The sequence below is a fragment of the Pteropus vampyrus genome, unplaced genomic scaffold (genome assembly GCF_000151845.1).
Source record: "Pteropus vampyrus isolate Shadow unplaced genomic scaffold, Pvam_2.0 Scaffold152, whole genome shotgun sequence".
NCBI lineage: Eukaryota > Metazoa > Chordata > Mammalia > Chiroptera > Pteropodidae > Pteropus > Pteropus vampyrus.
In genome coordinates this window covers 4,803,940-4,831,713 of record NW_011888933.1, presented here as the reverse complement: position 1 = coordinate 4,831,713, position 27,774 = coordinate 4,803,940, and the positions used below count along the sequence as shown (strand labels likewise).

General features: G+C 37.2%; 1 protein-coding gene across 2 annotated transcripts in view; it reads left to right on the top strand.

The window, feature by feature from the left end:
* The window catches only part of CD28 (CD28 molecule), a 29,878-nt gene extending 6,534 nt beyond the window's left edge, over positions 1–23,344 (top strand). For both annotated transcript variants that reach the window (XM_011369690.2, XM_011369691.2), the window contains exons 2-4: positions 14,762–15,118; positions 15,367–15,491; positions 20,974–23,344. In XM_011369690.2, coding sequence (XP_011367992.1) covers positions 14,762–15,118; positions 15,367–15,491; positions 20,974–21,102 — 611 coding nt within the window. In that variant the 3' untranslated portion in view covers positions 21,103–23,344. The remainder of the gene's footprint in view (positions 1–14,761; positions 15,119–15,366; positions 15,492–20,973) is intronic.
* The last annotated feature ends 4,430 nt before the right edge of the window (positions 23,345–27,774 follow it).

Sequence of the window (27,774 nt, the reverse complement as noted above, 5' to 3'; positions counted from 1 at the left end):
AATTGTAAATGTTTAACAAATATTTGTTGAAGGAAGAAATGAGTAAATTAGTACTAAAGGAAGCGTAAAATAAATACTTTAGTAAACCTTTATGGAGAGTTGAGAATTGAGCTGGACCTTAAAGCAAGATAGGATTTAAATAGATGATGTTATTAATAATAATTGATAGCTAACATTTATTTTGCACTCATATTGTGCAAAGTACTGTCTTACCTGGTTTTCTCTGTATAAAATCATTTATTCTTCCCCTAAGTTCTATGAGGCAGTTGCTATGATTGTCCCCATCTTATATATGGGGAAACTGAAGCATGGAGCAGATAGAGCAACTTGCATGAAGTCATATAGCTAGTAAGTAAATAAATCCAGACATTCTTACTCCAGGGTTTATCTCTTACCAATGCTATGTTGTCTCAGGAAGACACAATACATATAAAGAAATTAAACCAGGAATACTGTTTTATGTTCTTGGAACAGATGGCCAATCTGAATGTGTGGTCACCTGGAGAGGTAGGGTAGAATCAGATCAAACAAATGATTGATTATTAATAACAGAAATTCAAACTTCATTTTCAAAAAATGTGAAGAAGCTGAAAGCTTTTGGAAGCAAGATGGTCTAGAATAGGTATGGTATAGAGACTGATGTCAAGGAGCTCATGTTATAATACTCTGTCACTTTACGAGGAGGAGGGGAGTAGATTAGGACTTGGGTGGCAAAGGTGGGAATAGAAAGAGGTGACTATTATGAGAGATGTTTTAAAAGTAGAAGTTTCGGGACTTAGAGCCTAGTTTGGGATGAGGGTGAAGGAGAGGGAGGGAACAAGAATAATGCTAGGGTTTTTGGCTTAACAGAGGAATGATGATATCACCATCTGAAATCAAGATGTTGTGTAACCGAGTTTTAGAGGAAAACAGTGTTTGGCTTTAGACAATGTTGAGTTTGAAATAAGAGCTCGAGATGTCAGCAAAATGTCCAGTACAAAGCTGAAGATATGGGAACTGGGTAAGAATATTTAGCAATCTTTATCTTTGGAATGACGCTGAAGTCATGGGAATGGATGGCTAACAGAAAGAAGAGGGCATAAGTGTAGAAAAGCAGAAGTTGTACTGAATCAAGAAAATACTTCTGGTTAGGAGTCAGCTGAAGAGAATGATTAGTTAGTGAAGAAGAGAGAGAATGTGCTTGGAGAAGTAGTGGGGTAATGAAGCTAATGAAAGTCAAAGGAGAGAAGAGTTTCAAAAAGAACAATGATTAAAAGCACTAATTGGATGAGGAAAGGAGAAGTGATTGACTTGGGAAGGCCACTAGTGTGGTTAAAAGGAAGCCAGTTGGGACTTTTGAATTTACACAGAGTAGTGGGGAAAGAAGATAAGACTTCAAAGGCTTAAGAAAAGGGCAGGAAATTACTGTATAAAGTGAAGACAATTAGAGACGTATATCACTTATAATGTTTACCATGGTATTTTTGTACACAGCAGGTATTCGGCAGACTGAGTGACTTTATTATGTTTGACATGTGGAAGGAACCAAATGCAGGTCTTTGTGTGTGTGTGTGTGTGTGTGGTGTTGCAGGGTGGAGGGGAGAGCTATTAGGGAAAAGAGGAGGAGGAGGTAGAAGAAAAAAAGGAGGATGGAGGTAGTTTTCTCCAGAAGATGAGGAGGGAGATGATTTGGAGCACGGAAGATTAGAGAGGAGAACAAATCTCTAAGAAGAATGAGGAAGAAGAAAAGAGATTTACAGGGGCAGAGATGTGTTAGAATCAAGCTAGGGTAGATGAGTGATTTCATGCTGGCAAACTTGGTGTTAAAGACTATTTTGTTAAATTATATATATTTATATATAATTATATATATTATATATTTATTATTATATTTATATATTATTACATATTTATATATAATGATATATTTAATTCTATTTATTTAATGATATATAAATATAAATCTCTATATTTACTTATATATAAATATATATATCTTTAATTCTCTCGGAATAGCTCATTGTGTTAAATTTATACCAACAAGGCCACTGGGATAATACATACCTTGATTTTGAAGCTCACGTGTACTTTGAATTTGCTTGAGCCTTCAAAAATGCACATTATGCTGGGCTTGGCCTTAGCATGTGGCTGAAATAACAGGTCACAAAGTTCAGACTAATCCTGTCCAACATCATGGATAGGGCTCCATTTTCTAGTCAGGGAAGTTAATTTCAGCATCTTCCTGTGTGTTTTGGAAGAAGAATGTGGCTATTTGCCTTTGGTTTTGTGAAGGCCATGTTTATTATTCTTTTTACCTTACTTTTTTCAAATTTAAAAGCTAAAGCTACTGATTTTTCAAGGTAGGGGGTATGATTGGGAGTCACACTGTGGCACAGCTTTTCTAGGCCTTTGCTTTCTCATCTGATATATGAGGGAGTTGGACTTACAGACATCTCAAGTCTATTTCTGACTTAAAAAATACTTCTTTAAGTGACATAAAAATACTCTGGCTTTTATCAGCTTTAACAGGGCAACTCAACCACCCTGCCTCTTTGTGGATGCTCTTATGATCCAACAGAGAATATACAAATCGTTGCAAACTAGCCATCTCCAAAATCTCTTGGAGAGACTGCAAACCAGGATCTTAGATACTAATATGCTTAGAAGTGACTGCAACAGTTTAAGGGATAATATTGTCTTTGCTCTCTCCCCCCATCTTCCTATGTAATGTTAAGGGTCAATGCAGTAATTATTTTCAAACTTCTAGGCTGACACTTACCTAGAAGATTCTGTATGTGCCAAAGTGGTCCTGAGCAGGCTCTTTGGAGGTATAAGATTTAGGGAGAATGAAACAGATAGGGAAAATGTACTCTTTTTATATAGAGTTGTTTTGAATAAGGGTTCAGAATAATGATGGCTCAGGCTGAAAATGTGGTTCTCAAATTTGGTTATTGGATTAAAAATATATATATATTTAGAAAACAATATATTAATATAGGAAGTCCCTTGATACCTGTGGGATTTATTTCTGTTAGCTGAATTACTGTCATAATATTTATGTAGAAAGTTATAAAGCCCTGGTTACTTACTATTTAAACTACAGACATCCTTTTAGGGTAATAAAATTTGATTTGGGGATTGGTCTGGTGACTTTTGGTATGGGTACCTTATTCATATAAATTAAGGTGCTGTGCCATTGTCTTCTTAGACTGTCTTACCATTAGGAGCTGAGAGAATGATTGCAGACTTTTGAATAGTAGGGGCTGGGTCATATTGTACCCAAGTTAACGTTGCTTTGTGTTCAGGAAGTTTCAGTCCTGGAGTGCTCACACCCTGCATTGCTGGGTAGTGTCTCTGAATGGGAGAGATGGATTATAGTACAGGCAATGGTTTTTAGCAGGTTTAATATTAAGTGTCTGTCTAATACAGATGACATCCAAATGTACATATCTATCTATGACTTTCTTAAACTCTAGTTTGACATATCTAACTCTTGGAACTTTCCTCCAGAATTCCTTGCCTTTCCTTCAAACTCAACATATCTAAAACTGAACCCAACAGGTTTTCTCCAGATTTTCTCTATTTACTTACCTGATTTTGTCAACAAGTACCTCCACTCTTGCCCTTACCTAGCCCATGAACTCTGTGTTATTTCTGATTCCTATTCATCACCACAAAGCACAACCAAGCTCCAATGCCTTGTCCATCTTTTCCATCCCAGCTGCCACCTCCACAGCTCAGGCCCTGTGATCTCACAGCAACATTATTGCATCGGCATCCAATGGATCTCTGCCTCTGCTCTATCCTTACTTCAAGCCAATGCACTCTACACTACTGTGTTAATATCCCAAGGTGGCACTTATCACTGCATTCTCAACTCAGATGTCTTCAATGTTTCCCATTGCCTGTCTAGTAAATTCCTTTTGCCTTTTCTTGGCATTAAAGACTCTCCATGATTGAAATCAGCCATCTTCACCTACTTTCCTGTTATGTAAATTTAATACTTTCTTAGTCTCCAGTAAACTCTTACATTTTAGCTTGTCTAAATTTGCCCCAGACTTCGTGGCTCAGCTGCAGGCCAATCTGCACAAAAGCCTCCAGAATCATCTTGTTTGGTGATAAGACCTCTTTCATGTGACTGTCAGTGAATCTCTAAAGGGCTCATGTACCATACATGGCTTTGGAGTGTAGCTAATTGTGTACCTGCCTTAGTATTTCTCTTAGAAGGAAAAGGCTGCATCTTTTACATCTTCCCATCTCCCAAGAACCTGATACATTAGGTCCCATTATGTATTTGCTGAATGCTTGCATGACTTTGTTGTGTCAGAAGTTAGAATAACAAATAACAATTTTCTGAAATATGAAAAAAAATTTTCAGAGAGTACTTACCAATTATTTTGATAAGTTTTCTCTCTTAAGAATTAATGACAGGTCTTGGTTGCTCATACATGACTTTTTGCTATGAACTATTTGACCTCTGAGCTACTTTCTGATAGTTTCATGTAACACAAAATATTTTTTAAAAAATTATAGTTGGCATACAATATTATATTAGTTTCAAGGGTATACCAATAATTTGACATTTATATACCTTATTAAGTGATTACCAAAGTAAGTCTAGTAATCTTATCTGTCACTATACTAAGTTATCATATTATTTACTATATTCCCTACTATACATTACATCCCTATGATGTATTTGTTTTATAACTGGAAATTTGTACCTCTTAATCTTCTTCACCTTTTTCACTCATCTTCCCACTCTTCTCCTCTCTGGTAACCATTGGTTTGTTCTCTGTGTCTATGAATCTGTTTCTGTTTTGTTGTTGTTGTTGTTGTTTATTTATTTGTTTGTTTTGTTGGATTCTACACATAAGTGAAATTATACAGTATTTGTCTTTCTCTGTCTTACTTACTTCACTTAGCCCAATACTGTCTTGATCTATCCATGTTGTCACAAATGGCAAGATTTCATTCTTTTTTATAGCTGAGTAATGTTCCATTTTAGATATATACCACATCTTCTTTATCTATTTATCCATCAGTGAATACTTAGCTTGGTTTCTTATCTTAGCTGTTCTAAATAATGCTGCAATGAACATAGGGGTACATATATTTTTTCAAATTAATGTTCTTATTTAAAAGGACAAAGACAAACGTCCTTTATACTAGTGTCTGCTTGTACAGAAACTCAAGTCAGTGTAAAAGGTAGAGCTTAGACTAGTATTGACCACTGGCAGCTTGTTTAGTATATTTATTAATTAGACTTCTATTTTTTATTTCTATTGTTACCTGTAATAATTTATACTTGTTTAAACTAAGATTTATTTAGGTTTGTTTAAAAATTATACTTTCTGTCAACAAGAGTTAATGTGCTTGATATAACTGATAGTTGTACATAGACAATCTTGGGCTGGATTGGTTGATTGGCTTGACTGTTTCTCTCAATAGAAGTCATTGCTTCTGTCATGGTGACCTCCTTTACACAGCTCTTTCCTTCCACTTCTGGTAACCTCATTGCAGCCCCCCCCCCCCCCCCCCCCTTGTCTCTTTAAACTGAAGGGTGGTCAAAAATCTGCTACTATGAGCTACAGCTTCTAGCAGTACCCCTTGTGGTTCTTACCTTTGCCAACACTTCTTTTGTAAATAAACTCTCCTCCTACTGTCTGATATTAAGTGTATCATTTGTTTTCTGCTGGAATCCTGAATGAGACAACATATATGTGTACATGCCATGCTTTTTCAAAGTCTTTTTTTTTTTTTTTTTTTGGAGAGAATTTCCTTAAATCTTTATTCCTTGGAGAGAATTTCAAGATGACAGTCAACAGAAAACTAGATAAAATGACCACGAAATTATTTGGAAAATGTAACCTGCATGACTTTTTTTTTTTTTTTTTTTTTACATTTTAACATGAATTTTAGAGAGTCTAGAGCTTTTTGAAATGTGATAAATCATTCATAGCTTTGTTCGTATCTTCCTAGTCACTCAAATAGGAGGGTGAAAGATGCTATAGTCTGATGAGTGTTTTCATTCCTCTTTCTCACATCTGTATGAGGCCTCAGCTAAAGTTACCAGAGCCACAGATGGCTGAGTCTTCCTTTACTCCCAGAAAACACAGTTTGTCTTACAGATTCCTTAGTAAACCCTGGATTAGTCTGTGGGACAGCCTGCTTTTTACAGAGCCTGAAAAGAAACAAGTGGTCAGATGGTCATGTGTTGAAGAGTATCCTGGGCCTGAGCAGGAAATGTACTCAGAGGAAAGTTACGGTAACTTCATCAGCTCTGTGGTCAGGAGGGAGGTGTTCTTCTGTGCCAGGGAAACCAGCGTCACCTTCACAAAATGTTCACAAACATCACAGGGCAAGATGGTTGAAAATAGAAAGCTTTCATTTGCTTTGGTTCCTGCCTAACATGTTAAATTCTGTTTAGTCAGAATTTAAAAAAGGAAACAATGCGATTGGGATCTCCTAACCTGATTTTTAAATTGCAAAAGAAACTCTAGTAGTGATGTGCATGGATGGAACCCAACAAAGTTCTTAAGAGATTCTGAAGAAAAATCACATTGCTAACTAAATATGTGTTATATCTTTTCTGCTGATTCCTTAACTTCCCAATGCAGATTTCAGTACTGAGTGCTGCCTACTCTTCAGTACTGAGTGCTGTCTACTCTACTCTCAGGTTCACCAGACTCTATGTGGCTTTTTAGTTCTCTGTGGTGCGATGATAAAGAAAAGGAAAGATGGAATATCGTACATTAACATGACAAATAAATGTAACTTACAAGGACTCTGAAGTTAAGGATTTCCCCAGTGACGTTTAGACAAAAAGTGACTTTATATACTGACAAATGCTCACGTTCAAACCCTTTGGTACACTTGGGCAAGCTGAAATAAAAGAGCTGTAATGACAAAATTATTGCTTGTGGGTCTGAAATAATTTATAGGAGGCATTTCATGTGATCAAGGCCTTATCTTGGATCCATCTATGAATTTCAGGAAGTCTCTGAAATTGTAAGCAAAATGTTTTGTGGATGTGTGTTAGTGGCATAGAAAGTTTGGAGACATGCTTTTTCTGTATATGACCATGAAATCAAGTCAATTTTGCTGAATGCACAAAGTTAGTTTTCTATTTATTCATGATTTAAAACATTAGTCCTAGAATCACACATAAATTATATCTTGGCTCTTCCACTGTTTGTGTGACGTTGTTTGAAAAGTCACTTTTTTTTAGTTGCCTCTTCTATAAAATAAAGGATTAGCCTAGATCATCTCCAGCTTTCCTTTTAACTGAGTACTTTTTGCAGGATGGGACTTCAGCAAAATGGTAAAGAAAATAAAATTTATCTTGGTCTTGTCTTTTCTCACTCCATTTACTTCCCTGCTCAATGGTATTCTCCTCTCTAACTCTCATTTCAGACACCTAGTATCATCTAACTATAAAGTCCAACTTTGAGAGGATCTAAAATCAATCACTGACATTGTGTTGAAATTGTGATGTAACTTGTCAGAGACAAAAGAACAGTAGATTAAAAATTATGAGGGATGAATGAAGTCTTAAGGGTCACTTACTTGTCCTGTAACATTAGGCAAGTCTCTCACTCTTTTTTAAAAAATTTTATTTATTTATTTATTTTTTATGGTGACATTTGTTAACAAAATCCAATAAGTTTCAGCTGTACACTTTAATTGTAAGGCATATACATGTTTACATGGTGTGTTCACCTCCCACAGTAGGCCAGTCTCTTGACCTCACTGACTTCAATTTCCCCATCTATAAAATCTCCAAAAGATCAATGTCTTGCCTATTTACTTGACAGGTTAGTATGGAGTTCATATGAGATAAAATAGGAGAAAATGCTTTGTAGCCTTATATGTGTAGTCCTTAGTTGCTAATTTAAATTGATATGCTCCTCACACTGCATTTTAAGTCATCTTCTTTTTAAATCTAAGCATTAACTGAGCTGGTGAAGAGGGTCCTTTCAGGGTCAGAGTTCCTTCCCTGCTGCTTGGAGCCACACCTTACAGATGGTTATCTACTCCACCTGTGCAGAGAGTTGACTTGGTTATGAATATAGTAATTGATACAGGCAAAGGGGGAAAGGTTTTTTGTTGTAACCAAGCTTCCTCTCCCACTCCATTCTCATGGAAGCACAAGCACCTTTCAATTTTCCAGAAGTCAACTATAGCACAAGACTCACAGATTATCTGTGGGAAATCTTTTAGCTTTCACTCCCTTGCTCATAAGCAGCAGATAAGTACCTTCTCGCCTCCAATCTTACTCTTCATGTTATCAATAAGGAGTTGTGCAGGAAAGAGGTTTGAGGTTACTGCTTCCTGTCTCCACCTGGTTTAGCTGCTAGGAAAGGCTTTGAAAAGCAACGCACTAAATTCATCATCAAAACAACCTGTCAATTCAGTTAGAGAAATGTCAGTCAAGACAATCTTTTGATACCATAAGCAAATACAATTGATGAGTTGACAATGTTTCTCTTTTAACCTAGTAGATTTGACTTAGGTAGACCTTGCCTAACTACTCACAAGAGGAAAACCAAATAAGAAAAAGTCTAGGTCTACTAAGACCAAATTAGCTTGAGAAGGATGCTTTCCATTCCTAGTATGACCTGGAAAGCAAAGGGGAATCAAAGAGAAGCTAAATATTTCAGTAGTTTCTTCTGAGTCTAGATGTGTCCTTAAATTTATAATATTATAAATTTTATAATATTTTATAATATTATTTACAGTGTAAATAATATGTCCATAAACTATGTGAAGTACTATAAATTCCCTGAAACTCAGAGAACCAAAATACATATCAAAGCCAAGTGTCATTTGATGTTTCAGTTATCGGTTGCTTTGATTTATCCATGTCGTTACTCCACTCTCACTGAGAAAGCAGTGTGCATTTTAACACACGCTCCATTTTAAGAAAAAAATAAAAGGAAGCGGAATTATTGTGTCTAGTGGAAGTCACAATGATCACACAAATTCAATATCACCTGGAGCGACTGGTTAACTTTCTACTAGCAAAAATATATTTCCTTCATATAATTTCTCTTTAAAACAGATGTAGATTTTGAAGTCCTATGAGATGGTTTCTCACTTAGGCTTCTCTGAATAATCGACATAAATTAAAGAGGGACCAAGTACTATAAGGGTATAAATGTTGAAAAACAAGAGGTTCTATTGGCCAGTTCTGAACTCAAGTTGAACCCTAATCTAAGAGGCTGTTAGCCTCACATTAACACATATTAAGCAAATTACTTCAAGCATAGTATCTATGTTTTAGGGTCAACTAATTTTAAAATGATCTATGTTGGTGTCCAAGAGGGATAAACATCAATTGATAAATTGGATGTTTCTTTTTTCATCAAATGTCCATGTAATCAATATTTTTCAAGCAGTCCCCCCCCCAAAAAATATTAATGCAGAGTCACACAAAAAAGGACCTTTCCTACTTAAAAGTTCTCATTATAAGAAAAAGAATCTGTAACTATGGTGATGGATGTTACCTAGAGTGATTGTGGTGAACATTTTGCAATATATGCAAATATCGATTCATTATGTTGTACACCTGAAACTAATGCAATGTTATATGTTAATTATACTTCAATAAAAAAAGGACTTATCCTTGTTCAATTGTTGGATATGCCAACAATTGTTAAAAGGGCCACATTATATGGCTTGCTGTATTATAGATCATGAATGAAGAACATAAGGAGAAATCTTTTGAAGTTATATATTCCATAGTTATAAAAATATGAATAGAGAGAAGGTTTTATGGAAGACAGAAAGGTAATAGTAACAGGCAAAAAGAAAAAGCAGCTGAAGAGACCTCTAAACTTTTAACTAATACATTGATGCTTCTGTTACATAGCCACACGCTGTTGGAGTGACCCAATGTAGGTGCTATTTTCTAGAACCAGGAGAAACTGAACATGAAACAAGTAGCCTAGATATTGGGATCATGGATTGCTCTTCCCCGAGAAAGGTCTCAACTTGTAGTGCTGAGGTAGAATGGGCTCAGGAGAAATCTGATCAGTCTTAACAATGCTGAGACCCTATGAATGAACAGAAAAAAAATCTATCTTCCAGTTATCTCACTCTATTATGCTTTGCAAAGGAAAAATAGTTTTGGAAAGAAAGACCACTGCTTCCCCCTTGTGAAAAACAGCAAACACTGAACTAAGTGCCAGGGAGTCAACTGTTTCCAGGAACCTTTGAGGTGATTTGTATTCTTTGCAGTGATCCCTCGGGCTGGAAAAATGTCTTCTTCCAAACTTCACCTCAATTTCCCAACTATCTGTTCTCATCATGTAATGAATGAAGAAGAGATGCAGACAACAAAACAACAAAATAACAAAACAATGTTACTTACTGGTTGGTCTGTGTGGCCTGATGACAGTCATTTTTAACTCCTCCTTCTTATTCAACACATCTAAGCCAATGCTGAGTTCTGCCAATTTTGGCCTGTAAATATTTCTTGAGTTTATTCATTTCTTTCTAACTGTAGTTCTGTAGTTCTTTCTAACCTTATCACCTCTTGCCTTGACTATTACAATTGTGTCCTAACTTGTCTCCATCTTTTTACTCTTGTACCCTTCAAATTTACTGTCCATGTGCTTGCTAAAGTGATCTATACAAAATGAAAAGTTGCACATGTCACTTTTCTGCTTAAAATTCTTTGATAGGTCCTCATCGCCTACAGGAGAGATCCCAAAGTATGAACTATGCTTGTGTTGCCAGTCTTGTCTTACATAACACATGGTCCAGAAAAACTGAGGTAATTCCCTACATCTATCATACTCTTTTTCACCTCTTTATCATCTCTGACTAGACTATTCTTTTTCTCTCTTTGTCTTATCTTCCCCACAGTCCTCTACCTCACCTCCTACCCTAACACACATACTTCTACCTCATTCCACCCTCTAATACAAAGACTCTCCTTAGTTAGTCTAACTTTTACTCAATAAAAACTTGTAAGACTCAGGTCAGCAGTCACCTCCTTCAAAAATCCTTAGCTGATCCCTCAATTGCCCTTAGCAACACTGTATAGATCGCTGTGCCGTTATTTTTTAAGTAGCTGTCTGTTTATGTATCTTTCTTCCCCAACAGACTAAACTACTCAAGGAAAAAAACGGAGCTTTGTTCATCTTTGGGAAATCAATTTTTCTCTCCCAAATGCATCTTGGGAAGATGAGCTAGACAAGACATAGTAAGCAAATTACTGGGATACAGTTGCTAGAGCTTCTCTTCCTTCTTCCCTCCCTCTCCTTTTGCTTCCTCCGCCTCACTGTGGATGCTGGGAGAAGGAAGACAAACTGGCTGACCTTCTAGGGTTTCTCTCCAGCCTTTCCTTGCCTAAGTCCCTCCCCACCCCCACAGCCCTTCTCATTTTTTTTTTCTTATATCAGCTCTCAAAGGCAGATCAAGAAGAATCTGAATGCCCATAAAACAGAATTCAAATAATTAGTAACAGAAACACAATTCTTGGAGGTCTGGGGTTGTTTTTTCCAATCAGAACTGGCCCAATGATTCCTTTTAAGTAATCAAAGAAAAAGGCCAAGCAAAATAAAACCAAACAGAAAACAAGCTGGATTTTCCTACCAAGACAGATTGAACTTTTTGATTTTTACATATACTTTTTAGTGCTTTTCATGAGTATTTGTTGAATGATTAATAAATGAAGCTAAAGTTATCGTTGAGAAGCAATTTTGAATAAGAATTTAATGAGATGGTAGTCAGGCCAAGCTGCTGATAAGAATGATACAGTCCAGTCACCACCTTTCACTTATTATTTAATGAGATCCTATTATTTGCTCAGTAGTATACCAAAAAAAAAAAAAAAAAAAAAAGTCACATATGGTCCTTGCTCTCAAGAGACTTGGAAACTAGGATTCTAGAGGAAATACACGCAAATCAAAAGATGAACAAACTGAAGCACATGAAACAAGAGGTGTTCAAAATGTAGAACCTGACCAAAGGGCAAATGAGTGACACAGACAGTAACTGTTCTGAGACCTTAGAGAGGAGAGACACTCTAGGCCCTGGAGTTATTGAACAAAGTACGGAGAGAAGAGTGCTCACGGTATGTTCCCAGAATGTTGGTTTAAATGGTCTAGCTAATTGGAAGAATTTTGGTTTGAGGGGGGTGAGGTTAGAAAAGCCTGTGGAGGACTATGAATTGAGAATAAGAAATGAGTTTTCATCTGTTAAGCCACTGGTTATCAGACTTGACTTCAAATTAGAATTTCCTGAGAAACTTTGAAAATACTGATGCCTGGGTACTATACCCACAAAATTCTGTTTTAACTGGCCTGGGAATCGAGGAGTTTTTAAAAGTTCCCCAGGTGATTCTAATATGCTTTCAGCCTGAGAAACCTATTATGTCGTAGTGATTTTCAACTCTAACTGAATATTAGAATCAATTAGGGGAATTTTTAAGACAATACCAAAGACAACCCAAGAATGAGAGAAAATACTTGCAAATCACATATCTGATAAGGAACTTGATTCAAAAATATATATATAAAAAATGTTGATAATTCAACAGTAAAATGACAACCCAGTTAAGTGGGCAAATGATCTGAATAAACATTTGTCTAAAAAGGCTATATAAATGGTTGATAAGCACATGAAAAAATGCTCAACATCATTAGTCGTTAGTGAAAAGCAAATGAAATTACAATGAGATACTACTTTATATCCTCTAGGATGGGTATAATAACAAAGGTGGACAATAATAAATGTATGAGAAAGATGTAGAGAAAATACACTATGCATTGTTGGTGGGAATGTAAAATAGTACAGTTGCTTTGGAAAATAGTTTGTGAATTCCTCAAAAAGTTAAAAATAAAGTTACGTGGCCCAGCAATTCCATTCCTGGTATATACCCAAGAGAACTGAAAACATGTCCATACAAAAACTTGTACACAAATGTTCACAGAAGCATTATTTATAATAGCCAAAAAGTGGAAGCAAGTGATGATTGGAAAAATAAAATGTGGTATATCCATACAAAGGAACATTTTTCATTCATAACAAGAAATGAAATTCAGAAAACATTATATTAAATGAAAGAAACCAGACACAAAAGGCCACATATCTTACGATTTTTTTACACGAAATATCTAGGAAAAGCAAATCCAGAGAGACAGAAAATAGATTAGTGATTGCCAGGGGCTGGAGTGGGGAGGAACAGGGAGTGTCTGCTAATGGGTATGGTATTTCTTTTGGGAGGGGATGTAATAAAAATTTTCTGGAATCAGATAGTGATGGTCCATTCACAACTTCACGAATATCCTAAAAGCCGCAGAATTGTACACTTTAAAAGGGTCGAACTTAAAAAAATAGGGTGAGCTTTATGGTACGTGAATTATATCTCAATAAAGTTGTTATAAAAAATAAAAAGAAACAAAACAAATACTCTCTCCTCCACAGCATAGACCAATTTCTGGAAATGGGATCTGGGCATAGGTTTCTTTTTTAAAATTTTTTGATGTACAACCAGCAGTGAGAACAATGTAGGAAGTGAAAAGCTATTAGTAATTTAATTTTATGCAGCTCGCTTTTTCCAAAAGCAAAAACAAAACACCTGACTACATGAATGCAAATCCAGGTTAAATTGTAAATTTCATTTTAATAGAGTCTGATTTTATTTGTCTTTTCAGTATGAGTGTATGGAGCGTTGCTTCAAATAACCTTGTTTTAAAAAAAGTAAGTAGGTAGACAATTGTTAGCGTGCCACCAAATGATAGCAAAAAAAGTACTGAAATTTGAATCAAAGATACAAAGCGATTTACTGTTTTAGAGAAATTTTGGAGAGTCTTGGTTGCATAGTTGGTTTTCAATGCTTTTAAGTGGTTTATTTCTCAAATGGTTGTAAGTTGACTTGGATTTTCGTCCTAGCTTTGCTCACCATCTGCTCAGTGATTTTAGGCCTCAGGCAGTCAGTAGAAAAAGAAAGGAATATATTGTCATGTACCAGGGGGTTATAGCAATGGGATTATAGTGGGAAACAAGACACAGCAGATGTGTTCTCTTCCCTCATGTGGTTTTGGTTTTATGGCCTAGCTTCAGATTCTTTGCTTTCAAACTGAAGAGATTGAATTAGATGGTCTCTAGATTCTCTGGTCTTTTACTGGACTAGCATATAGGTACAAGATGGACAAGAGAGAGTACTCTTGTGGGCCTCTTCCATCTTCTCAGATTTCAAAGAACAAATATGCAAATTTCTTGAGAAGGCTGTTCTCAGAATTGGCTGTGTAAGATAAATTATGCTCTTTGGGTTACATTTTCTTTTACCTCTTTATCTTACTCTTGGAATGGCTAATAAACAAAGTTAAAATGTTTCAAAACACTTTAATTCCTTCCTGAACGCCTGTATAACAACTTAAAAACAAATCTATTTGTGTATCTATGTCATGTGTTAAAAGCCATTTCAGTCAGGAAACTAACACAGTTAAGCATAATTAACACCCTAGAAGTCTCAGTACAGATTTAAAAATTCCAAATACATATCTGTGGTGCTCAGTGCCAACAGAAGGCCACTTCTGCCTTCCAAGTGAAAACATGTTCCATTGTTTCATTCAAGGAAGGATGAAAATAATATCAGACCATACACCTTTAAACTCTTGGTATAATTATCTCCTAAAGAGCTCCTACATCTTCATCTGCCAAGAGAGAGCTTTTGATGGAGAGGTTTATTTTGTTAATTAATATATCTTGATTTCAGAAAATAAGTGCTTATACCCTTGTTCTAAGCAACTGATTTTTCCCCCTCCAGAAAACAAGATTTTGGTGAAGCAGTCGCCCATGCTTGTGGTGTACAACAATGCGGTCAACCTTAGCTGCAAGTATACCTACAACCTCTTCTCAAAGGAGTTCCGAGCATCCCTTTATAAGGGAGCAGACAGTGCTGTGGAAGTCTGCGTTGTGAATGGAAACTACTCCCATAAGCTTCGGTTTCAGTCAGCTACAGGATTCAACTGTGATGGGAAATTGGGCAACGAAACAGTGACATTTTACCTCCGGAATTTGTATGTTAACCAAACGGATATTTACTTCTGCAAAATAGAGGTCATGTATCCTCCTCCTTACATAGACAACGAGAAGAGCAATGGAACCATTATCCACGTGAAAGGTAACATGCAAATCTACCAGTGTATCACTCTAAAGTAATGGTGTTCAACTATAGTTTTGAAACTAGGTCATGATCAGTGATGGGGTTGGATAAATTCCAAAGAAGATAAACCAAAGAGGAAGTCTATACATTCTAAGCTAATGATATTTTGCATATTTTGATCCCATTTTCTCATAATGTTTGGAAGGAAGAAAATATACTCAAGTGCCATTCTCATATTGTTTAATCCGTTCTGTTCTATTTTTCAGAGAATCACCTTTGTCCAGCTCACCAGTTTCCTGACTCTTCTAAGCCATTTTGGGCACTGGTGGTGGTTGGTGGAGTCCTGGCTTTCTACAGCTTACTAGTAACAATGGCTCTTTGTATTTGCTGGGTAAGAGAAGCAGCACTGCTTTTATGTAACTTTTCCATTGCACATGCTATCTGATCATATTTAAGTATTTTGCCTATGTGGTTTATCATCTGTTTAACATGTGATTTATTTTTATTTTCTTTTTACCTGCTAGGTTAAAGTAGGTTCTCTTTTAGCTTGTACAACTTTATCTGAGTTAAAAATCAGTTGGTAGTTCTATTTTCCAGACACACCGGTTAGGTGGCCATGCAGAATAAGAAGCTAAATGGTTAAATTAGGGTGGGGCGTTAAGCGCAGTTGCTTTTCTTCTCCCCATTTTGTGGTATCATTACAAGATATAACATAGTTTTAATATATACATATATAAAAAAACCTAAGCAGTTTGGGAATCTAGGCAACCGAAGTCAATGAACAACTTTGGTTCAGATTAAAAAATCATGAGAAATCTGGCTACTGAAATTATGCGTTCAAACCTAGCAGAGAAACTAGGTCTGTTTATCTGAGTCATATTTTTATCTCCCCTGAAGCAGTTGAATTTAGTGAGGCCAAGTATGGTGCTGTCATTATGAAACTGTAACGAAAGACTTTTCTGAGCTCTCATCACTGAATTGGAGCTTACCAACTTTTGCAAATGTTCATGCAATAAACCAGGTGCATTTTTCTTTACCTTCTTCAATGTTGAAATTTTGGCCGAGGTTTGAACATATCTTGATGATCGTCTTTATTGTTAAGAAGAGACCTCCTTATCAAGGATCTTTCCCTTACTCAGGAACTTCCTGTTCTTAGATATACATTAGAGTACAGAATATCTCATTATTGATTCCATTTTGTCTTCAAATTTTTTTCTAAAAGTTAGATGCATGTACAAGTCATTCCTTCAAGAAGAAATGTATGCTCCTCAAGGACAAAGAACCATTTTTCTTTACATTCACCATCCATCTGGTATTAAGTACATTTAATGCTTAATGAATGCTTATTGAATTGATAACTTTATAACCTCCATAGAGGCCAAAATAAGGACTTATGTGAACATGCCTGAAGGCATACTCCATCCATTTAACTAATCCATACATGAGTCAGTGATTTTTGGAAGCTATGCCACATGAAGCCATCTTATTTACTCTAATCTTGGTGCTAGGAGGAGGTGGGCAGCTCTGGGTTCACAGTCATGCCAATAGTAGATCCAACCTAGGACTCTTTTAAACTCTCATTGGCCTATTGCCAAAGTTTGCCTCTTGATTGTTACTCACATGCTTCGCCCATTTCAGAAGACCCTAGGGTGCAGGCGGACATTGGACATGCTGCTTGTTGCCTAATTTCTACCTTCTGCAGGGTAGGGAACAACTGCTGGTTCCTGGGAATCCTTTATACTAGATGCCATCTTGGAATACTCCTGCTTTGCCTTCTTCAAGTTGCCAAAACCTGATAGAAGCTTTTTATGTAGCTAAATATTGCCTAAGTTCTTCTTCTGATGTTAGCCGAGTCCCTTCATCTTTCTGGATCTTGGTGTCTTCATCCAAGGTACCTTCCAACTTTTAACCACTATGGTGTTTGCCAATGATTTTAGAATTTAGAATCTTAATTCTTGTTTATTTCTGATCTCACTGAGAATCTCAACTTAATTTAAGAGCCAAGTGCAGTGGTTTTTTGGGTATCCCTCCAGGACAAGTGCTCCTCTATATTATGCTGACCTAGGTCAATGTAATTTACTAGCTTTGCAGGAAATAGTTTTGGGAACTGTTTAACTTTTAGTGGCCAGAAAGGTACAGCTCATCATTTAAAGCTTATTGTAAATATGCATCAGAGTATCAGTTACTATAATCAGGTACTAATTTGCTAAGTGACTCAAATCATCCAAAGGGACAAAAGTAGCTTCTCGTTTTCAAGGAGTTTTAACAGTTTACTGTCAACTCGGAAACAACATAGACGCTATGTGTTTTTCTTTGACAGCACTACCACTTCCTAGCAAAGTTCATCTTGCTTTGTCTTGAGAAACTTATTTTGGTCTTATTCTGTCTCACAGGTTCCCTGTAAATTGGGAAGTCCCAGTGCTTGACATCTCTTATCATCTGTGACCTTTTGCAATCAATTTGGTTACCTGATAACTACCCTTTATTTACATCTCAAACCTAGGTCTTTGTATTTTCTGACCAAAATGGTAATATATGTGTGTGTGTATACGTATACATATATACATCTGTATATATGTATATGTGTATGTATGTATGTATGTATGTATGTATGTATGTATTTCATAGAATAACACAGCATTTTTACCCTGGACTCATATTTTTCTGCTGCTGCTACTATTTGAGCAACCAGCACCTTGCTGAGCTAGGCAGCCAGGTCCTTAGGGATCCCTACACTTTATCTATTTCCTGTATATTTTTCTGAGATCCTATTTTTGGCTGGTTTGTGCCGTGTCTTGGCATAAGTTTCTGTTTTCTGGAACTTCCTGAGGGCTTGTGATGTGCTACAGTAGGCAGTTCTAGGCCGAGTGGGTTTCTGGGAGCAACTGCAGATTCTATCTCAGTTCTTGACCTATTGCTGACATTTGAATAAATAGTGAGCTCCCCTCTGCCTGGCTGCCACTCGCCAGCACCTGTTACTCTCACTCAATCTTCCATTCATTCAGCTGAGCTGGTAAGCTTGTTCCCTTCCTTAGTCTAAAGGACCCTTTTAAAAACCATTGTCTTCTCCACTATAAATCACAATGTGGGGAATGTGGATAGTGTGTGTTCAGGTAGTATCTGCCTTTAAATCTAATGAGTTCTTGAAAACTGTGTGATTAAGTGAATTGCATTGTACAGGCATCTCATCTTGCTACTGCTCCTAGGAAACAAGTGGGTAAGGGCTGCAGTGAAGAGAAGGGCAAGGGAGGAGTGGTCCTGAAATCATACATCTTTAGTAGATATTGAATGGTGAAAGGGCAGAGTAGATGACCCAGTCACACAGACACATGAGGTGAGTATTCTGCAAATATGTATGTATATACTAGATGCACATGGATACTGTGGGTTCTGTATAGTATTCCCAGTCATTTATATCCCACTGTTGAGTTTAGAGTTAGAGTGATGATGACTAAATCTACTATCTGATAACAGCATGAGGATAAACTTTAGAGCTGATTGCAGCAGATCTTTTATAGTTTAATGTGCAACCTGGATAATCTCAGAACTAAGACATCTTTTTTATTAGATCCTTTCTACCAGCTATAGTTTTATTTGAGTGTCCAGAGGCAAAGACTGTCACTTGGGAATCTGGCAAGGGGAGTCCTCAGGGTTAGAATAAGTATTAAATTGCAACTCAGGGTATCATCAACAGCCTTCTATATTTATTTGGGATCAGACATTTCCATTTTCTTTCTCTTGCCTTGCCATAACCCTGTGTCCAAGAGAATTCTAGTTTTTCATTTATAGAAAGGATATAGAACCAAGATGTTTGAAGAGCAACTTCCTTTACCTGTTTGGTTTCCATGACTGTCTCCCTCTGAATGAATTCCCCAATTATGTGTTTTTAATGCTATCTTCTTCTTAGTTCCACTGAGATAACTCATCTATCATTTCAAATTCCAAAGGACTGAGTTTATAATTTTCTTCAAATCTACTTCTCCTGTCTTGCCTTATATCTATGGATGGAACACCATCTGCTAATCACACATGCTTGAATCATCCGTCATCCTCGGATATTAGCAAGAAGGAGAAGACAAGCAGACTAATAATATTCATTCCAATTTGATGATATATTTTGTTTCCATTGCTTCCTTTCCATTCCATTCTTTTTCATGATCAGACTCTGGATTAGGATTTCTCAGTCTTGGTACTACTGATGTTTTGGCTGGATGATTCTTTGTTGTTAGGGGCTGCCCCGTGCAATGCAGGATGTTTAACAACATCCCTGGTCTCTACCCACTAGATGCCAGAAGCATTCTTCTCAGTTGTGACAATTTAAAGTGTTTTCAGACATTGTCAAATGTCCCCTGAGATAGGGGTAAGAGGTGTCAAAAATGAGGCTAGGTGGTCTGGCTTGGGCAACTGTGTATATGTAGTGTCAGTCACTGAGATGAGAAACACTAGGAGAGGACCAGATTTTAAGGGAAGATCTTGAGTTTTGTTTTGGACATATTGAGTTTAAAATGACTTTGAATTCTAGTCCAGAGGTACAAATTTGAGTGAACAGGTGATAACTGAAGCTGTGAATATTGATGAGATTACCTAGAGAAAGAGAGTATAGAGTGAGTAGAGAAGGCCTAGGACCAAGTTCCTCCTAGTGAGGAACTCTAACATTGAATAGCTAGTTAGAGATGAGCTTGCAAAGGAAGCAAAAAAGAGTGAACAGAGAGGCAGGATGAAAACCTGGATGGTACCATCTTGTAGAAGGCAAAGCGGAAAAATGTTTCAAAAAGGAAAGAGTAATCAATAATACAGAATGCTGCTGAGAGTTCAAGAAGATGAGGACTGAAAATGTTAGTCATATTTAGTAATGTGAAGGTCAGTGTTTTTCTAACCTCTCTTTAACACTTACTCACGTTCCTTTGACAGGCAAGGTGTGACATGCTCAGGTAGCAGTGCATGGAAATAAGGCCAGGGCTGAAATCTTGCTTACTTATTTATTCAAGTGTTCATATTACTCATGTCCAAGTTGTCTACTTATGTATCAGGCCTATGTGCCAGGAAATAGGCTTTTTTTCATAATAGAGAATTCTGAATTCAGAAATCTGGATGGTGGCTTTCCATTTTTAGAATTTTTGTGGGTCTTTTACCAAATGTTAAAATTTTACCACAACATTGACCCAGAAAAAGTGCTTTTAACCCCTAATCAAAACGTGGCTAAAATTCATGGGCATATAAATCTTGCTTCAGGTTAAGTATTACTTTACTTCTCTCACTTCTGGTAGAAATTCATTCAGAGAGAGCTGAGCCTGAGGAACAAAAATGAGTGACTCTACTGTCTTTATGGCAATGCGCATACGTATAAAGGAATAAAAATGTAACTAATTGCCTACAACCATAACTTCCCATTAATTTGGACTCCACTGCTATGCATTTATGATTACTCCAGACTCTGGAGGTCTGAAGGTCCTCTTTGGTTAATTATGGAAAAAAGGCTTGTTAAGCAAATGACTAATGTAAGAAGACTCCAGTGGGGATGCTTAACCTTAAAGAGGAAGGGCCTTCAAGAGTATTTACATATCAACAGCAGATATGTTAATTAGATATGCTTTTGAAATTCAGGTCAAATGACTGCATTGAGAGTAACATGGGTGCATTTCTCTAAAACACTTTCTTTGATTCAGATTTTTCAGGTTAATTTAGAAAAGTCCAAAGTCGTTAGGTTCGATTAGTCATAATCTAAGTCTAAAAAGCTCAATGAATTCTGGTGTGTTCAGCTTTATTTGACAGTCCATGGTTTGAAGAGTTGGCCCCAAAGTCTCAGAACTCCTCCCATGATATCTCTCTCCATGTCCCTGGCTCTTTCACAGTGATACTTCTCTTTTCTGCAGATGAAGAGTAAGAGGAATCGGATCCTTCAGAGTGATTACATGAACATGACGCCCCGGCGGCCGGGACCCACCCGCAGGCTTTACCAGCCCTATGTCCCAGCGCGTGACTTTGCGGCCTACCGTTCCTGACATGGACGCCTATCCAGATGCAAACCGGCTGGCACCTCTTCACCTGCTCAACACCACTGCTCTGGATAGGAAAGGACAGCCTCGTCTTCAGCCAGCCATCTCAGGCTCCTATTAGGCCATCAATGCCGATTTTCCTATAATGACTGGACCAAATAACATCATTTTGAGACTCTGAAATGAAGTTAAAGAATCCTCCTGTGGCAGGCTAAATTTTGTAGTGCCATGACCAATATTCAAACTTACTATGTATTTATTGACTTGATTGAGAGGTTAGCTTTAAAATTTGCTTCCAGTTTTACTCCTTTCTCACTCATGTGCACATTGTGGTCGAATAAAGTATGATATCGAAAGACATTTAATGGAGAAGAAAAGTTAGAAAATCATTCCCTTTGGTTAAATGGGGGTTTAGAGTAGGAATAGATTAGAATGGGAGTAAGGAGACTTAAACATTTTTAAAACCATTATAACACTGTCTTTTACTCATGAAATGAGCCGCTTCATTGATATTTAGTGCTGTTTTCCTTTTGGTTTAGAAAGATGTAGATATTGTCTTTGATGTATTCTGGTCATATTCAGTTATTTTGACCGATGGAATACCTTCAAAACAATGCAAGGCAAACCAACTGGCTTTCCTTACTCCCTGTGATGGGAAATCCATGTAGTCCTCACAATAAGATTAGAAAAAAAAAAAAAAAGATGGTCTTCCTACACCAAGGAAGAATATAGCTGGAAATAAGCCCACTTGATGTCAAAATTATTTGAATACCGTGAAGGGTTATCTGTTCAGTGGCTCATTCCAGTCAAATCCTGTATATTTGTTTTTCTGTTCAGTGGCTCATTCCAGTCAAATCCTGTATATTTGTTTTTTGTTCAGTGGCTCATTCCAGTCAAATCCTGTATATTTGCTTTTCTGTTCTATATATTTCAGATTGCACAGTTAGTCTCTTTATTGTCTACACTAAAGAGATCTGAAGTGGGATGCTGAAAGCACATCCTTAGGGGAAGGGATGATAATGTGAAAAAGGAATGTTTGCATTCATTAGGGTGAGGAGGATGAGTCCCAAGACACTTTTTCTGAAAGAAGGAGAATGGAAGGGAATAATGGGATTCTTGTCATGTGCCAAGGGGCTGGCCAACAGCAAGTGGAAGTTTTCCAGAAGACAGCAGGCAGAAGAGCCCTGGAGGAAATTTCTTTGTAGGGACTTTATGGGCTTTAGGGCTCAGAGCTTCCGAACTTTGTGGATTCAGCTGCCTGTTTACCCTAGAAGTCCATCTACAAGGAAAAGTATTTTGGAATGTGTCTTTTGAAACAGCATCAAAGTTCTCAAGATACCTTGCATGGACTTACCCTGGAGTAATCATGGACGTTTTTCTACCTTCAGTTTGAGTTAACTGAAGTATGCTTGGGGACCTTGAAGAACGGCTCTACTGCTGCCTTCACAACTGTTTAGTATTTTGATTTATTCAGATGTTAGAGAAGTCTAGGTTTTAAAGGTAAATAGGCCTGGTCCAAGTCCCATTGCTAGTTGGCTTCAGGCAAGCCACTGTCTTTCTAAGACTCTGGTTCTTTAACTATAAAATAGAGATAATGATCACAATTGTCTGTTCCTATACTATAATCTCCATGAAGACATGGACCAAGTTTGTTTTCTCTCCTGCTTGTCCTTGGCACTTAGCACCATGCCTGACATGTAATGTTAGCTATTATTATTATTGCCATAGAGATAAACTATGTGTAAAAATTAAACTGGGAAATGACCTGAGAAGAGAGAGAATATTGTAACACAAATTTAAACCTAGTACCCAGGGACGAGGTGCTATAAAATTTGAGACCTTCTTAACTTTCACCATTTTCTGTTTCAGAATATTTTAGCTTATAATGAAATGTACAGTATTCCTCCTCCTACTTTTATGTATATAAAGAGAACTTTTAATTTTTTTTGTAATGTGGAGAGGGATAAGAATATTATGATTTCAGACAGAAAATATTGTACTTTGGTTGATTTTTAAGTGGCCTTCCATTCCATGAATTTAAATAATCCAAAGAAGACCAAACCCAGAAGTATTTGAGGAATGAAGAACTGTTGAATTTATACTGGCATATGTACTACATTGCCAGCCTTTTGGCACACAAAGTTCTTTGATCCAAATTATCAGATTGGATTTGACAATGATAGAACTAGAGAATTTTTAGAAAGGGCAATGGTGATAAATAAATAAACAAAAAATAAAAATGGAAAGATTTGATCTTTGGTAATAAATGGTTTTATTTTCTGATGGGAAAAATAGATTTACTAAAGATGAATCACACTTTAGATTTTTCTTACTCACTTTGAACAGAACCACAGTAGAAATGTTAATAGGGAAGTCCTTTTTCACTATGAGTATGAAGTAAGAAATGGTTTAAAAACAGTGGTTGGAGCCATGCTTTTATAGTTTCAGATATAGTAATTATGAAGAAAACAATGTCATTTGCTGCTATTATTCTAACAGTTTTATACTTAATAGTATTTCTATAAGTTTTTATTGTGAACTCACTTATTTTGGGCTGAGCATGCCAATTTAAAGAGACCAAGTATACATTATGTTCTGTGTATTCGGTGATAAAATTACTGAACTACCTGTGCCTGCTTTTAAATTTGAGCAGATATGCTTCACTTTTAGCAACGAAACTGGAGGAAACTTGCTATTTAAAAAAGATGTGGGATAAATCCTTTTAACTAATCTTCAGTTTTAGCCTTTTTTAAAACAAAAACCCAGATCTTCAAACATTAGTTTCACTTCAAGGAAGGTATACTTCTCATTTGTTTGCTTGGCTTTAGTCACAATTTCTCCTCAAAACAGTGGTTTACATTTCTGAGATGCCAGGGAGGGCTTACCTGTGCATTCTATGTGATGCGAATGCTCTATGAGAGAGATCAAACTTCAGCCTTAACTCTATCAGTCCCTTAGGCTAACTAACAGAGTTCTCATGAATAATTTAATGGGGATATGGATGATTAAATAGATGCCCTCGCCCCTGCCTTTTGCTCTGCCAGATAGGAACCACAACCAAAGTAATAAATTCAACTACATGTTGGAGGTTAAAGGTGGTGGCAATAATGGACCTAGAACCAGAGTCATCACTGCCACAGACCAATAGCTTGTGAAAGTTTAAAAATAAAAGAAAAACAACAAACAAAATGTGGCACTTGGAACAAGTTGAAAATTCAAATCAGACATATTAATCGTCACACATATACCCACTGTTATTATCTTGTGGGTAGGGGAAGGCCCTTAACAGGAGACACTAGAGCTGGTCTGATAATTCACAGAGCAGCTCCTATTTATCTCATTGTAATCTACCTTTAGGAGTGGCCTGAAGTCAGATAGGTGTAATATGAGTTCATCTCCACACTTGTTCTTTTCTTTGTTGAAACAGAGCTCATTAAACTTAATAAAGGTAATTAGAACTTGAAAAAAAGATGAACTTATATGTCTCCTACTCCAAGAAAGACTGAACTCAGCTAATCGCCCATGAGTTTAATAGGACAGATCTAATCAATTGGAACTAGATTGGTAAAAAACAGTCAGTAAATGAATCTACTCAATAAGCACTCCTTTATTGGGCTCATAAAAATAATGTAACTTACTTCTGTAAAAGATTCTAATATCTTGAAACTCAAGTTCAAAATGAAATAAAGTGTAAACTTTATGACTTCACCGAACAGACCTCCTATTGTATTCTAGCTACCTAATTATGTAAATAGTGTAATTGCCTGCAGTCTTGAATTCATTTTTACTCCTGGTCTGATCAAACAGATCGATTGCTTTTAAAGTAGTACCCCATTCTTCTTGTGTGGAACAGAGATAACGGATGAGTGAGAAAAATTAAAGATATTTCTTAATTCATCCTGTTGGGGGCCCGACCACCCACTAAGCAGCAGGAAACAGGATGTTGGGAACTCTACCAGGTCTTGCTTGGTAATTTATCTGTGTCTCCAAAACTATGGAGCACTGCCGACCTTGACTTTTAAACAGTGGTACCCAGAAGTTTGGTTCTTCAGGAACGAATCTGAGTGAGCGAACCTCTCAACTTTCTCTGAGGAAGAGAAAGGAATGCGTGCTTTCCTCTTGAAGATTCATGGACTCTCAGCACTTAGAAACCCAGGCCGCTGTCCAGAACAGAATGTGGCACATTTTTTCAGTGTGCCTTCTGTTCATTTCAGGACACTGGGCTCCACACTCGAAAAATGCTTGGGATGAAATATGGGTGACCCAAGAATGTTTTGGTTTTTTCTCAAGCTGACATCATTATTGAGGCCAGTCTAAGGGCCAGAATGTGTGCTTCTCAAGCCCCATTCCCTATCCTATTCACCTATTTAAACTTTGTGAAAGATTTTGGAGGGGACAAAAAGTCGCAGAAAGGTAAATTTATCTTAGAGTAGGGGTGTACTGAATTCTACTTTTACTTCACCTGGCAGAGCTATCTCAATGACATATTTAAACACTCTTCTGGCTCCAAAGAACAAATTGTGAGAACTGGGTGGAAATGTCAGTTTAAACAGAAGAGCAGCAAACAGCTTTGTTTTCCTATAGTTGTGGTTTTACATGGTGACGATGACACACGAAGATGAAAATGTGCAGCATGAACTCCAGTTGTTATCTGAGTGAGCATCTCTGCCAACACTGAAGGATATGTGTGGGTGTTACCTGCAAGCAAAGAGAGAGAGAGAGAGAGAAAGAGAGAGAGAGAGAGAGAAAAAAGAGGCCCCATTTCGGAAAAAAGAGCCAGTTAATCAAAGATCGACAGTGACAAGTGGTGCTGTTTATTTCATGAGCTTTATATTCGATTTCCTTCCTCTCACTAATCTCCAAGTCTGAATTTAGTCTCTGGACTAAATGTGTAAGTGTCTGGTGGCTGAGGAAGGGGGTGGAAAAGATGGTTTGAACGGGTATCAGGGCAGTTGCCACAGTTATTTATTCATTTCTTTAGTCTCCTGAGCACACACTTAGCATTTGATATGTTAGCTTCCAAAGTGTGGACTTTTGTTAACTTTTGGGAACCTGGGACGTAGTATACAAGAGCGGACAATCTTCAGGTTGTATTTGGAACCCTCTTTTACTCCCAACCCTTATTTCAGTGCAACTCTTATTTCAGTTGTTTTATATTTCCTTCTCCTCCCTTCCTCTTCATTACAATAACTACGTAATGAGTACCTGCCCAGCTCTAAGAAGTGGGCTAGGTACTAGGGGTGTGGCAGTGAGTAACACGAACATTATTATCGCCATATTTACCACCTGTAGAGTGTAGAATTTGTATATCTCTTCCTCTATTTTTTTTTTTTTTAATACCCTGCTCCTCCTTGTAATCGCTTGGTCTTAATTATAAGCTCAGACCTTAGTGTGGCTATTTGATGGCATTTCCCTTGGTTTGCCTGAAATTTATTCCTTTGAGATGTTCTTATTTAACATCTCTAATGCATTTAATGTCTTAGATCAGGGTCTGACAAATTTTTTGTTTTTTGTTTTTTTTTTCCCAGAAAGTGCTAGATGGCAAATATTTTAGGCTTTGCGACCTTACCTTCTCTTGCATCTAGGCAACTCTGCTATTGCATAAAAGCAGCCAGAGACAATACGTCAACAAATGAGCATGTCTGTGTTCCAATAAACCTTTACTTGTGGACATTGATATTTTAATTTCATACAATTTTCACATCACACAATATTAGTATTCTTTTTGATTTTTTTCCCTAAGCATTTACACATGTAAAACCTATTCTGAGCTCATGGGCTAGTCAAAGGCAGGCAATGGGCTGGACTTGGCCTGCAGGCTGCAGTTTGCTGACTCCTGACTTAGACCCAAGGCTGAAATTTTAGCTACAAGGTGGTCTTGGAGTTCTAGTCACCAGCTACATTTTTAAGACTGAAAGGAATCAGTTTGGATGTGTGTAAAGGCTTATAGGAATAGTGACTGTTAAGTATCTGTTTGAAAGAAGGACATGGATCAATGAAGAAAAAGGAAGGAAAAACTTCATCTGAGGGAAAGTCATTTTAGGCAGAAGCAAGAAATTAGAAGCAAAGAAGAGGAGAAGCTGTTTCAAGATGACAGAGTCCTTTGTACATTGTCGCTAAAAGCTTAACAATCTTGGGGATTCTGGTCACTCTTCTCTTAAGCTCTGTTTGCCCTTTCTGCTGTTTTCTAGGTATCAAATCCTTTCAATATCTAAGGAAACAAAGTAAATTTTGAGCCACAGCCGGCACGGGACAAAAACTGGTTGGTATCTACTGTGATGAACAGGACTGCTTTCCCTGTGAGGTCCTCCCCACACAGCACACTCAAATCCAACTTGGGGCAGGTGGAGCAGAGACCAGGAGCAGCTGCCTCAGAACTGGCCTCCTTCTTTCTATCACAAACTTTCAATCTGCACTTGGCTGCTATATTATGGGTGACCAAGAATGAACCCCTCCCGCCCCCAATCTAAAGTAGGGCTCAGCATATTACAGGTAACTGGTAAAATCAGTTTTATTCAGAAAGAAAGGCACTGACCCAACATTTACCATTCCTTTACCTCCATTCCCCACTCCTGTCTACAACTGCTGGTTACACCCAAGGTACAAACAGTCCCTGGAATCAGCCCCGTGTATGTGGGCACTCTGAGCTACACACCCATTCACACCATCTGGGCAATT